General features: G+C 44.9%; 2 protein-coding genes across 2 annotated transcripts in view; one reads left to right on the forward strand and one right to left on the reverse strand.

Moving 5' to 3' along the window:
• LOC106806873 (phosphatidylinositol N-acetylglucosaminyltransferase subunit A-like) overlaps positions 1 to 896 on the forward strand; it is a 16,135-nt gene extending 15,239 nt beyond the window's left edge. The window contains exon 12 of the mRNA XM_014809010.1: positions 516 to 896. Coding sequence (XP_014664496.1) covers positions 516 to 719 — 204 coding nt within the window. The 3' untranslated portion in view covers positions 720 to 896. The remainder of the gene's footprint in view (positions 1 to 515) is intronic.
• Positions 897 to 2,786: 1,890 nt separating this feature from the next.
• LOC106806875 (DNA mismatch repair protein Msh2-like) overlaps positions 2,787 to 13,227 on the reverse strand; it is a 19,736-nt gene continuing 9,295 nt past the window's right edge. The window contains exons 7-21 of the mRNA XM_014809013.1: positions 11,617 to 11,703; positions 10,740 to 10,919; positions 10,202 to 10,315; positions 9,923 to 10,059; positions 9,570 to 9,686; positions 8,995 to 9,165; positions 8,505 to 8,594; positions 8,078 to 8,249; positions 7,708 to 7,833; positions 6,209 to 6,304; positions 5,829 to 6,061; positions 5,176 to 5,267; positions 4,587 to 4,809; positions 4,305 to 4,424; positions 2,787 to 3,245 (exon numbers count right to left, since the gene is read on the reverse strand). Coding sequence (XP_014664499.1) covers positions 3,081 to 3,245; positions 4,305 to 4,424; positions 4,587 to 4,809; positions 5,176 to 5,267; positions 5,829 to 6,061; positions 6,209 to 6,304; positions 7,708 to 7,833; positions 8,078 to 8,249; positions 8,505 to 8,594; positions 8,995 to 9,165; positions 9,570 to 9,686; positions 9,923 to 10,059; positions 10,202 to 10,315; positions 10,740 to 10,919; positions 11,617 to 11,703 — 2,123 coding nt within the window. The 3' untranslated portion in view covers positions 2,787 to 3,080. The remainder of the gene's footprint in view (positions 3,246 to 4,304; positions 4,425 to 4,586; positions 4,810 to 5,175; positions 5,268 to 5,828; positions 6,062 to 6,208; positions 6,305 to 7,707; positions 7,834 to 8,077; positions 8,250 to 8,504; positions 8,595 to 8,994; positions 9,166 to 9,569; positions 9,687 to 9,922; positions 10,060 to 10,201; positions 10,316 to 10,739; positions 10,920 to 11,616; positions 11,704 to 13,227) is intronic.

Here is a 13,227-nt window from a genome sequence, read left to right on the forward strand (position 1 = left end):
GGGTTAGGGTTAGGGTTAGGGAGTAGGCGTAGGCGAGTCCCTAGACTCGTTAGTGCATGGAGTAGGCGAGGTACGGTCCGGCATATTAGATAGTACCAGGGTACGTTCCGATATATCGAACCGTACCAGGGTACCCTCTGATAGTACCCTGGGGGACATAGACCCTCTCAGCTATAGTATGATTCTGGTACTCACAAGTGTTCAGCTGAGAAAACCCATTTCATTCCATTAAGATTATGAATATAGAACCAAGACCCATTCTCTTGTAACAGTGCCAAGTGAGCATATAGTAAAACACAAGTTGTGATGGGATTATATCAATTGTTTACATAAATGAGTTGATCCTTATATAAGCATTTGATGATTTCAGCATTAATAAGTATTCACTTCTATCACTGTGTCCTACTAAGTGATTCCCTGTTGACAACTATTAGTTTGATCTCCTTATCTTATGTGTCACATTGTTGGGAGGGCATAATTCATGTTTATATCCGTGAATACGGTATGTTCCATAGAATATAGATGTTGTCCCTGCCTGGCCTTCCTGCAAGACTTCACCCGGGGTGACTGAACACACAGCTAGCATGAGAAAGCAGACAGCCACCAGTGCAACTAAATACACAGCTACTAGCCAGACGAAGCGGCGTAGCTCGAATAAAAAGAGTTCAGCACCGATTCAAGATTCTGCACAAACCATAACACCCAACGAATACACTTAATTGCCGTGAGATATCCATAGCAAGTTGTTACAAAACTAACGTCACTACAGCTATCGGACGTGCAACCTGTACAACATAGGGGGCCTACATACAGAAAGCTCCTGGGTGATACTCCATTAGGAGTGTTCCCAACTTTATTGTCATGTATTTTATGTTATATATATATATATATGGTCATGGTCATATATTAGTTTGTGGTTTGTGGTTGGGTTAGGGTTATGGTTAGGATTATCAATCATTAATCATTAATGATATCAAAGTTGGGAACACTCCTAATGGAGCGTTAGCCAAGCTTATCTAACAGCTCATGGTCGACGTCAGCTGCTGTGAGTTGCACAAGTTACACAGTTCAGATCTGGTTGTTTTTAGAATGAACGTTGGCAGCTAATGTAATATTTACGAAAAGAAAATATACAGATGCAATGCTGATCACATTAGCTACAATATAATATATCGTTCGGTAGGAACCACATGGTATCACAATGTAGTGTGTGACACGATTATACATTGCTCATTATCACTATAACCTGCTAGATCTAACATAGACAGGGATGGAGAGAAGTGTTTATGTCATAGTGTATAAAGTCCACTCCGTATCTCATATTTGTATGAAGCAGAATAGCTTTTATATCTATTAAACTTTTGTAATTTGTTAGAAAAGTGACATTTGTTTTCATTGGTTTACATTTATTTAATATATTCCTTCGATAAGCAGAAAATTGTGATTTTACTGCAAAATAAACCACCAATGTTTAAACCCAAATATCTAGCTACCACAAACACTTTGTAGAGAAAGAAAACAGACATTTTTAGCCACCACAATGAGATTGTGGATCCAAGTGTACATGAAAATCACGTATTTTGTAAATACCATTGCAAAGGTAGAAATTGTTTTTCATTGTTTCTAGACAGGTGGATGGGTGGAAACGCCAGTCTGCCACAAATACATAAAAGATATGTTGTTGTTAGATGTTTGTGCTTGATGTGGAGTTGTCCTGCAATATCATAGATATAGAATATAGAGTACTGTATTCTATAGACCAGTCTTAAATATTATTCATGACCTGGGGTCATCGCACGAAAACGAGGCTAAGCTAGGCAATTTTGTAAACAATGGCTGCTCCGGCAGGCACGCACAGAGGGGGTACACGCATGTACACGCGGGTACACGCAGATACATGCACGTACACGTACACGCGGTTACACGGAGATACACGCACGTATATGCGGGTACACACACGTACACGCGGGTACACGCAGGTACACACAGGTACACACAGTTACACGTGGGTACACGCAGATACACGATACGTACACGCACGTACACGCATGTGCACGCGTGTACACGCACGTACACGCGTGGTACGTGGTGTTATGCTGCGTGTACGTGCGGTGTACCTGCGTGGCGTGATACCAGCGTGCACGTGCGGTTCTAGCCCGTGTGCACGGCGTGTCATCTGCTGTGTACGTGTACGTGGTATCTGCCGTTGTACGTGCGCTGTATCTCCGTGTTACGTGCGTGTATCTCCGTGTACGTGTGTGTATCTGCGTGTACGTGCGTGTATCTCCGTGTACCCGCGTGTATCTGCGTGTACGTGCGTGTACCCGCGTGTACGTGTGTGTATCTCCGTGTACACGCTCTGTGCGTGCCTGCCTGAGCAGCCATTGTTTACAAAATTGCCTAACTTAGCCTCGTTTTCGTACGATGACCCCCCAGGTCATGAATAATATTTAAGACTGGTCTATATCTATGGTAATATTGATCTTTCACCATCAAACATCATAACTGATCAAAATGCCACGTTAGTGTTGCATCCTCAAACACAACAACTTATTGAGATGCCAGGAAGGAGTTTTTTGTTAGTGTATATGTAGACAATAAACCGCCATATCCGCCATGAATAAAAAAAAGATCCACAAGATCTGATGTATAGAAGCAACTGTGGCTAGGTGGTGTGGGAGGGCTGTTGAGTAAATATACAAATTTTTGGTGCATAAATGTATATAGAAATGCAACAGACGACATCGAGGCACACAAGTCCTGTGAAATATTCTTGATAAAAAAAGATCATTTACAAACACTAACACATATATTTGCGACTAACCAATTTACATGCTATACTATTTGCACAGGCAGCAGACAAAAACTTATTGACGTTCAACGAAAGTCTTGATTAAATGCAGGTACCATGTATTCCTCTCTTCCCTTGCAGTCAGTTATTTACATATTATTGCCACAAAGCTTGTGACTATTGCTAACTACAAGCTAGCAAGTTTGTTAAATCATGATTTCCAACAATCTTGAAGGTCAGGAACGATCTGTTGTTGTTTCTATGTGGAGTAGGTGAGCTACATGACTCATCAATCGTCCTGTCTTCCTATCAGGTTGTTGACGTAAGGGTTTTTGGCTGCAACCACTTGTTCCCTCAACCTCTCGATGTGCGCTGCGGCATCCTCCTGGCTCATCCCATCTAGTGGAAGATCTCTGACTTCCGCAAGAAATTTCCGGATCAGTTCTTCTCCATCCTGCATTGAAATGAGCCCACACTGTCAGTTCCTACACAAGCATCGTCTACACGAGGAACTTTGTCTCGGGTTAAGCGTCTATACGAGGTCTTAACTCGGGTTAGCTTAACCCCGGCGATGAGGGGGGGGGAGTGAGCTAACACGGGTTAAGCTTAACCAGAGTTATGACTCGTGTAGATGCGGGTGAAATCGTTAACGGTTAGCGTTAAGTTAAGCGGTAGTTATCAGTAGACTGAATAGACGTTACTCGTTACATGTGTGGGTACCGCAATCTGAATCAACCCCACCTCCTGGGTTAGCTTAACTTGGGTTAAGGCGACTCCGTGTAGGCGAGGCTACAGCTGCATTCGAAGCCAGATCTTACTACATATTGTGGCTCATTTGCCTTGGCTGTACACCTTGTTTAGGAAGCCTTCAGCAGCTGAACATGCATACCTGTGTGGCAAACCTTCAGTGCAGCTGAACATGCTTACCGTGTGTGGCAACCATTCAGCGCTGAACGCTTAGCTGGTGTGGCAACTTCAGCAGCTGAACAATGCTTAGCTGTGTGGACCTTCAGCAGCTGAACATGCTTAGCTGTGTGACAAACCTTCAGCAGCTGAACATGCTTAGCTGTGTGGGGCCAAAAACCTTCAGCCAGCTGACTATGCTTACGTTTGACAAACCTTCAGAGCTGATACCATAGCTTAGCCTGTGTGGCCAAACCTTCAGCAGCTTGACCACATCCTTACCTGTCGATGGCAAGCTATTGCCTGAATCATGCTTAGACTGTGTGCAAACCTTCAGCAGTTGAACATCCTCTACCTGTCGTGGCAAACCTTCAGCAGCTGATACATGCTTACCTTTGGCAAACTTCAGGGCAAACGATTCATGCTTACCCGGCGTGGCAAACCTTCAGCAGCTGAACATCCTTACCTGTGTGGCAAACCTTCAGCAGCTGAACATCCTTACCCGCGTGGCAAGCCTTCAGCAACTGACCATGCTTACCTGTGTAACAAACCTTAGGTGGTTGAACACAGTCATCTGTTTGACAAGCCTCAGGTGGCTGAACATGCTTACCTGCTTGGCAAGTCTGCGCTTCTTTGCTGGAGATGATCCCTCTTCCGTCGACATCTCTGTTATGCCATGCGTGCTGACTGTATGAAAGTCTTCCAGCTCATTTGCTTTCTTCCTTGCAAACTTTGAAACACAAAAAAGCGATGTAATTATGTCGCTATAGTTAGGAAGAAGAGAGGAACGTGACCGATAGCATTAATTACTCTAGCCGATCGGAGAAAGGAGAGAAGAACGTGAGCAAGAGTGAGTGTGTAAAAAGAAAAGAAAAAAACAAAAAGGGCACACCTCCACGACGCTCTTCGGAAAGTGGGCGAGCTCGGCCACGTGGATTCCGAAGCTCTGATCGCAGACGCCTGGCCGGACGCGGTAGAGCAGCGTGAGCGTGTCGTCACTCGTAAGCGCTGTCACGTGAAGGTTGCTCACGCTCGCCACTTCGTCCGCGAGCGCGGTCAACTCGTGGAAGTGCGTAGCGAACAGCGTGTATGCGTTCACGTTCTTCGCAATGTGCCTAGATAGGGAAAGCACGTTCACTCGAGGCGTTAGGAACCTACTCGGGGGGAACGCTGTCGAGTTTCAGCTGCGTGTCTAAGCAATATTTTAAGAGACCACGTTTTCGACCACACTACCTTGCTGGGCTAGAGTTATTATTACCACTCATGAATGCTATAAAATTCGTTTGGATCTAGTCAGTTCTTAACACGCACGCACGCAATCACGCAATCACGTGCCTGGTTTGTGAAGTCTGTATATTAGTTATTACCCTTGGCCCAGCATGTAAAAGCAACCAATAGGCCAACTACTAACTAGGGACTAATAGCATTTGCATTTGTAACATAATATTACAATTAACATATATTGTGTTACTAATACTCACTCTGAGATGGCCCAGGCTAAGCCGAAGCCATCGTACGTAGACGTACCGCGTCCCAACTCGTCAATGATGAGCAGTGAATCACTAGTCGCGCACTAAACACAACATAAAAATATTATATATAATATTACGTGTATAGACGTAACATTAATGTATATCATATCATTATTTCACGATATACGAGTACAACGAGACAAACGTGTAAATTTATGCCCCACAGCGCACGTGCCCACCAGCGCCTCACAGCGCACGCACCCACCAACGCTCCACAGCACAGGCACCCACCCATGCCCCACAGCATGCGCACTCACTCACACTCCACAGCACATGCATCCACCAACGACCCACAGCACACACATCCACCCACGCCCCACATCGCACGCACCCACCAACGCCTCACAGCGCACGCACCCACCCATGCCCCACATCGCACGCACCCACCAACGCCCAACATCGCACGCGCCCACTCACGCCCCACAGCACACACACCCACCTATGCCCCACAGTGTCCGCACCCACCCATGCCCCACAGCACACGCACCCATGCACCCACACCCCACAGCACACACATCCACCCACACCCCACAGCACACACATCCACCCATGCCTCACAAAGTGCGCCCTCCCCCCCCACCCACGCCCCACAGTGTGCGCACCCTGAGTATGGCTGCAGTTTCCAGCATTTCTGACATGAAGGTCGACACGCCCTTGAGCTGGCTGTCGCCGGCGCCGACGCGTGCCATGATGGCGTCAACAATGGAGATTTGCGCGGAGGTGCACGGCACGAAGCAGCCGAGCTGCGCCATCAGCACGATGGCGCCCACACTGCGGATGTACGTCGACTTTCCACCCATGTTCGGTCCCGTGATGATGTGAAACATGTGACCATCTGAAACGGGAGCAACGTCCGGTGGATCACGGATAAGTGCTTGAGTAATGAAAGCAGATGAAAGGCGGTAAATTGAAACATCATGATCATGTTACAAACATACATTAGCTGATCAGCAATGAGAAAATTGTGTAATGCTGAACTTGCCTTTGTGAAACTCGACACGGTTTGGAATGAAGGCTACGCCATCTTGCATTTCCAAGCAGGGATGCCTAGCCTCTTCCAGAAGGAGAATACCTGAGCCTGCAATTTTACATGATAAATGTACATTCTCAATGCTAGAAACCTTTTAGAGAATAGAAAATAGCTCTGAAAAACTACCACTCTTTCCACCACACGTTGCACAGTGCGAACGTAACATTACTCCAGTCTTAGCCCCTCACTGATTCTGTATCAGATGTATCTTTTTACATAGCTCAGCCTGCACTATATAACTCAACGAGATTCAATTAGCCAATAATACCAAAGTGGATGATTTATAACGCCGTGACGTGATTTATGCATGAAAACATCCAATTTTATCACGAGATAACTGATAATGCATGTAGACAGAGATGCCAACACATATTTGAAGCAATCTGTAGTTTCTGGCCATCAAATTAGTAGTTCGAAGGTCACGTAGTGAACCGAGTTTGCTAGGGGGGTCCGGCATGCCCCCAGAAAATTTTTTGATTCTGAGATGCGATTTCCTGCATTCTGGGGGTTAAAAATGACAATAAATTGTCAAAAAATGACAATAATTGACAAAAAAAATTTTTTCTATCACAGTGAAATTCGTAGTTTGATACAAACTGGTCGTAGTGGTGCAAAAGGAATAGAAATTCGTATAAAATACGGATAAATCGTAGTGGTTGGCATCTCTGATGTAGATATATTCTGAGAAGCTGGATAAGCACTTTACTTCAAAATGCATGAATTCTTATGGAATATAAGCAGCTAAGCTTCAATGAAAAGTCTGTAAAGTTGCGTTTGAATACGGCTCTACATTCTTCTCTACCGTCTTCTAGCAAATCATTAATGCAGGAATAAACAGAGCAATAACACTTAAAATACATCACTCTCCAAACTAGTTAGTTAGGCTGTAAGCAAGTGGCTGTGAATGTGTTTGCTTTTAAGCCAGGGTTTGAAGGTTACAGCACTTATCCAGGTAAGCACCTATCTGCCAAAAGCCGAAACAGCCAAACCAGTAGGTGACCAGAGTTCAACACAAACTTTCATGGATCACAGGGGCGCTACAAGGACCCACACTCGGCAGGGTGAGAAATTAACGGGAGTCCGGAGTCAAATACTCCCGATTTACTGTCGGACTCCCTGATTTGACACATGCAGGAGTCCGTGCGACTCCCTGAAAATTCTGCTATACTAACTAGTTCGTTCCAGAGCACTGACGGCCTCGCGGAATTACCGTATTTTTTCAGCAAATGTCCAAAGAAAATTTGGCAGATGTGCACTGCATGAATCTTCAAGATAAGCACATGCGTTATCCCGTTGTTATGCTTTAGTTTTGAACTTCATACTGCAGACTCCCTCTTTTAGACGGCAGGGAGTCCGTTGGACTCCCTTGTTCAAAAGTTAATTTCTACCCCCGCACGATGCAGCGGCCGCGCAGTGTAGATTACAGGGGGCGCTACGTTTAGCAGACAAACCTTTTTCCAGCATGTTAGGTCGAACATAGGGCAGCGGTGCGGCAGTGGCAGCGTGAGCGAAGCTCGTCAGCACATCAAGCTCCGAGACGATGTTACTGAGCATGAGCATGGGTTCTGCATATCCAGCTGTAACAACAACACACGCACATCACTGACGAAAAAATCCTCACTGCGTTGGATGTATTCTATGCACCTGTATCGTATTGTACTGTATGTATATATTATTTTGTTGTTGCAAACATTATGTTTTCATTTTGATTCTCAGCTTTTACAAGCTATTGCCGTATTGAGATCAACTAAGCTAACCAGAGTTTGCCCTCACTTATAAACCCATCAGGAAATAATGGTGCATGTAGGGGGCGCCAGGTACCTGCGATGTTAATGATCTCAGCAACGAGTGTTTTTTGCTGATCACTGTAGTCGCCCTTCGCTGACATGTATTCGTCATTCAGCCGCCTGAGGGCGCTACTGTTGAAACGTACACCGCTGGTCTTGGCATCGATGGTTGAGTAATTTCTATTGTTGCGCAAAACTTTCTCGTCCTAGGTTTCGATAAATAATTCATACGTACTCCGAAATTCAATACATTTTACAGCTAGAATGAGAAATCGCTATAGTATTCCTTCGTGTAGATGTGTAGCAATCAATTAATTATAAATAGGAAATTCAATTTTATGAGATGCCTGAAAACAAATTTTCTCTCAAAACAATTACTATTCTTTCTGCCCTTAACAAAATTGTAAAACTCCACAGGATGAATTAGTAATGAGAATTACTTAGTCAGCATTTTGTAATACCTTTCTGGTTACTCTGAAGAAATAGCCAATCTGGGCATTGGATTCCAGTTTGATAGTCTTGTTAGCTTCTAGTCCAAGATCTCTGGCAGCCTGCAGCAGAGATGATCACCCATTTTAAGTGAAGATGAAGCACGCATTGAGTGACAAACGTTTATTCAACACTACTGATACGGCACGAGATTGTCCCCTCATGAAACTCCATGAAATGATACACATCTTCCAGCAGACATTTCCTACTCATTTAGACCTTACAATGCAACCTATTCTCTGCCATTCTTAAAACTGAACCTCATACTTCCATCTTTCTTCCCCTATCTTCGTCCCTGCTATAATAGTTGGTACATTGCATGGAGTGCCAAGTGGTCTTCTATCACCCCACAGCCAGTACCAAAAAGAATAATGGGGAGGCAATTTATGACGATGGCACCATGCTATATGAAATACTACCCCATCCCTAAAATATTTCATTTTTATTAGCTGAGCGTGAGACCTTTTTTAGCTGCGACTTGATATCGGCTTCCAACTCGTCCATCTTCTCTCGGAGTGCCTGCAGATTCTCATCAAAGTCTGGCTTGATGAGGTACTCGTGGTTCTCAACCTGTCCCAGGTCCAGAGTGCTCTCAACCATTTCTTGAAACTTTGCAAAGTCCATGAGTAGCTCCTACGAGATAAACCAGCACACGGGTATTATACTCATGTATGTACAGCCACGCTGTTCCATCGCACTAATACACACATGAACTTTCACAGTGCTGTTCACATCTGTCGTAGCATTTCTCTGGTATATATTAGATAAAGAATCGAGTACTGACATAGCCTGTATATACACCATGAAATATTCTATAGTATTAGGCCACACTTACAATATCTCTTATTTACCATAACCTGGGCAACCTATCAAAATCTTTCTTTTAGCTATTTATTGAACATGTAGGTGCACGAGATGATTGTATGCATGAAGCTAGTTAGAATTTCACCCTTACACTTACTGCCATGCCGAGTTATGTAATAGCAAATATCAAGGCTTACAGGTTGGACATAACCGAGGTATTTATAACTTTGTACCGTGAGGGGATTATTGAAGTGGGCCATTAGGAGACTCCGGTGTTTACCGCTGTGCTTTTCAATTGTCTCCAATAGATGGGGTAGCTTTTCCAAGCCCTGGTAAACCTTGTAGCAGTCCTGGCAATGTGAAACCACTTATTGAATCAGCAAAGTATGGACATGCAATTGCCAAATTTTCTATTTAACATCTTAATGAAGCTGACAGAAAGGCAATGGATAATCTATGGAAGTTAAAGAGAAGAGAGATAGAAAATAGGCAGCGAGAGAGCTAGATACAGATAGATAAAGAGACATGGATGAATTAACAGTGAGAGACAGTTGATAATGGCAAGTTCAGCTATCAATGGTTGTACTTGTAGGTTGGCATTCTTGCGCTGGAATCGCTTGGCCAGCCTCTGAAAGTCAGGAACCTTGCGCAGATGGTCCTGTTCCAATATCTGCCTTAGCTCAGTGTCCTCCACCAATGTCTCAACAACGTTCAGACGTTCCTCTGCAAAACAAAACAGGCAAAAGCTGATACTATCCCTTCATAGACACGGTGGCTGGCACACTACTTTAATCTTAGTGGCTGTCAAATTTATGCACATACCTTTGCTTACCTCATAGCTTCACAAATTTAAACCACGACTCACCTATGCGGTTGAGATCTACAAGAGGCTGTTTCACCCACTGTGCGAGTAACCGGTGGCCAGCAGCAGTCTTGCAGTGGTCCAGTAGTCCAAAAATACTCTGATATTTATTTCCCCCTGTGAGGCATAATGACACAAATCTATGACTCTTGACAAACATGTGCACCACCAGTCCGAAGAACACAACCGTACATGTACGCGCACAATAAAGTGCCAGACATTTTTAATATCAAGACGATTAGGATTGATTAAATATGGATATGTTAAAATTGTGAATGGGAGGTCCACATGAATTACAAGGGCCAGAGGTAGTTTCTAAGTGAGATAGCACTAAAAAATAACAATTCACTAGTCGCTAGTTGACGTCACGGATTGAAAAGATAATAGATAAAGACACATATAGACATTACTTCTGCAGTTAGGTATAACATATTGATTAAAGCATAGAAATTTTAAGTGACAGTTGCAGATCATTTAAACTACACGTGTAAAAATTTGCAAAATGTAAAATTAAGCACAATTATCTAACAAATCTACTCACCCTGTCCAGGCACAGGTAACAGGTTGACAGCATTCACTGCAGCAGAGTCCAACCGCATGTACTGGCTGAGATCAAACGTCTCTATGCTAAAGACACCAAAGTTGGCCTCGTCCTGTAGAAGCTCCATGTACTTGATCAATGCAGCGACTGAGCACATTGCTGTCTGCTTGTCCATTTGCGCTGAAGAGTTACGCCAGAGAATATTAATAAACCCCTATAATCGCCATATTACACAGGAAGCATCACTATCACAATGGACTGTAACAACCTCCATTTTAAAGCAGCACTGTACACTACTGCCTTATACTAGATCTGTCATTCTCCAGTATCCTGCACAACTCACTGCCACTGATTGACAAATTCACAAGTACATACCAGCTAGTATGTGTTTACATTGCAGAATTGTATATAGTTCTAAAATGCTATCACCGAATAATGCTACTTGTGTAGCTTGTATAAGCTAAGGTACTATTGAAAATATGGCATAATCCTTGAATAAAAGAAATTCACACACGAATACATCATGGAACCCCTATCAGTGTTTCCCCTGGCCTAAAAGGTCTGTGAGATAAAAAAAAAATTTTGGTGTGTTTGTGCGTTTCGAGGTCCTAGCAAAGCGAGCACTGCAAGTAGCTAGGGGGGTATGGGGGCATGCCCCCTAGAATTTTTTTGAAAAAATGGTGCAATTTGGTGCATTCTGAGCTATTTTGGTGCATTATAAGCACTGTTCTATGAAACAACATTGATTTTTGTCAGCAAGGCGGTGTTTTGGGCAAATTTCTGTGCGGCGGCTGAGAATTTGAACGAGGTGGCCCGCCTCGCTCGTGTCATTGCAGGGGAAACACCGACTATAGTTTTCGTAGGACTGATAACTTACGGAGGGCAGCGCTGTTTGGTTGCTCTCCCTTCTTGAACCGAAGCAAACGATTGAGATCCTGGATGTTGTCTTTGTTGTTAAACTCACCTGTAACATGGTTCATTAAGAGCATAACTGCAGTTTTTGAAAACACATTTATTTACATCCTTACCTTCAAGAGTTTATTAGTTTCATATCTTACTAGTACTACGCATACATATAACTCACATACACATAAAACACTACACAACCCAGATAGCATGCTTACGTTGGGCCAACGTTGGCATTTGGTTGGCACGGTCACGGTTGGCAATATGACGGCCCAACGGTGGGCCGACCGTTGGCCCAACGTTGGCCCAACGGCAGTCAGCCAACGTTGGCCCAACCGTCATATTGCCAACGTGCCCAACTTCATCAATTGCCAACGTGGCTGAACGTCCAGAACAGCCAACGTTGATCCAACGGCTTTTTGCTCAGCGTGCCAACGTTGCACCAACGGTCATATTGCCAACGTTTGGCCCAACTTCCCATTTTGCGACCACGACGTTGGCCCAACGGATTTTGCTCGGCGGGTCTCAACGTTGGCTCCAATGTCAACATTGCAACGTTGCCCAACTCTGACAGCCACATTGGCCCACGCCTGACAGCCAAACGTTGGCCCAACGTCTGACAGCCAACATTGGCCCCAACGGCCTGATCAGCCAACGTTGGCCAACTCTGACAGCCCAACATTGGCCCAACCCTGACAGCCAACTGTTGGCCCAACGGCTTTTTGCTCACGTCCACGTCGATTTCCCCCTCAAAACACTCCTCTTATCGTTCTCTCTCTCTCTCTCACACACACACACACACACAACATCACACACAACACACACATCACATCCTCTCTCTCTCTCCTCTCCAATCTCTCTCTCCTCTCTGACACACAGCACACCACACCACAGGTGCGCGCGCGCACCTTTCTCTCTCTCTCTCTCTCAGGCACATACACACTCCCTCTCTGTTCTCTCTCTCTCACTCTCTCCGTCACACACACCAACACAAACCGCACATGTCCCACAGGCCCTTCTTCTCCTCTCTCGCTCTCTCTCGTCTCTCTCGTCTCTCTGCTCCTCCCCTCTCATCCTCGCTCTCTCATCTCTCTCCTCTCTCTCTCGCTCCTCCTCTTCTTCTCGTCTCTCTCTCCTCTCTCTCTCTCTCTCTCTCTCTCTCTCTCTCCTCTCTCCTCTCTCTCTCTCTCTCTCTCTCTCTCTCTCTCTCTCATCTCTCTCTCTCCTCTCTCTCTCTTTCTCTCTCTCTCTCTCTCTCTCTCCTCTTCTCCCTCTTCTCCTCCTCCTCTCTCTCTCTCTCTCTCCTCTCTCTCTCTCGTCACTCTCTCTCCTCCTACTCTCCCACCCTCACTCTCTCTCTCTCCTCTCCTCTCTCTCTCTCTCTCTCTCTCATCCTCTCGTCCCCTCCTCTCTCTCGTCTCTCTCTCTCCTCTCCGTCTCCTCTCTCTCTCTCTCCTCTCTCCCTCGGTCTCCTCTCTCTCTCTCTCTCTCTCTCTCTCTCTTCTCTTCCCTCTTTTCTCTTTCTCTTCTCCCTCTTCATCTTCTCTCTCTTCTCTCTCTCTTCTCTTCCCTCTTTTCTCTT

This window comes from Priapulus caudatus, unplaced genomic scaffold, assembly GCF_000485595.1.
Source record: "Priapulus caudatus unplaced genomic scaffold, Priapulus_caudatus-5.0.1 Scaffold183, whole genome shotgun sequence".
Lineage (NCBI taxonomy): Eukaryota > Metazoa > Priapulida > Priapulimorpha > Priapulimorphida > Priapulidae > Priapulus > Priapulus caudatus.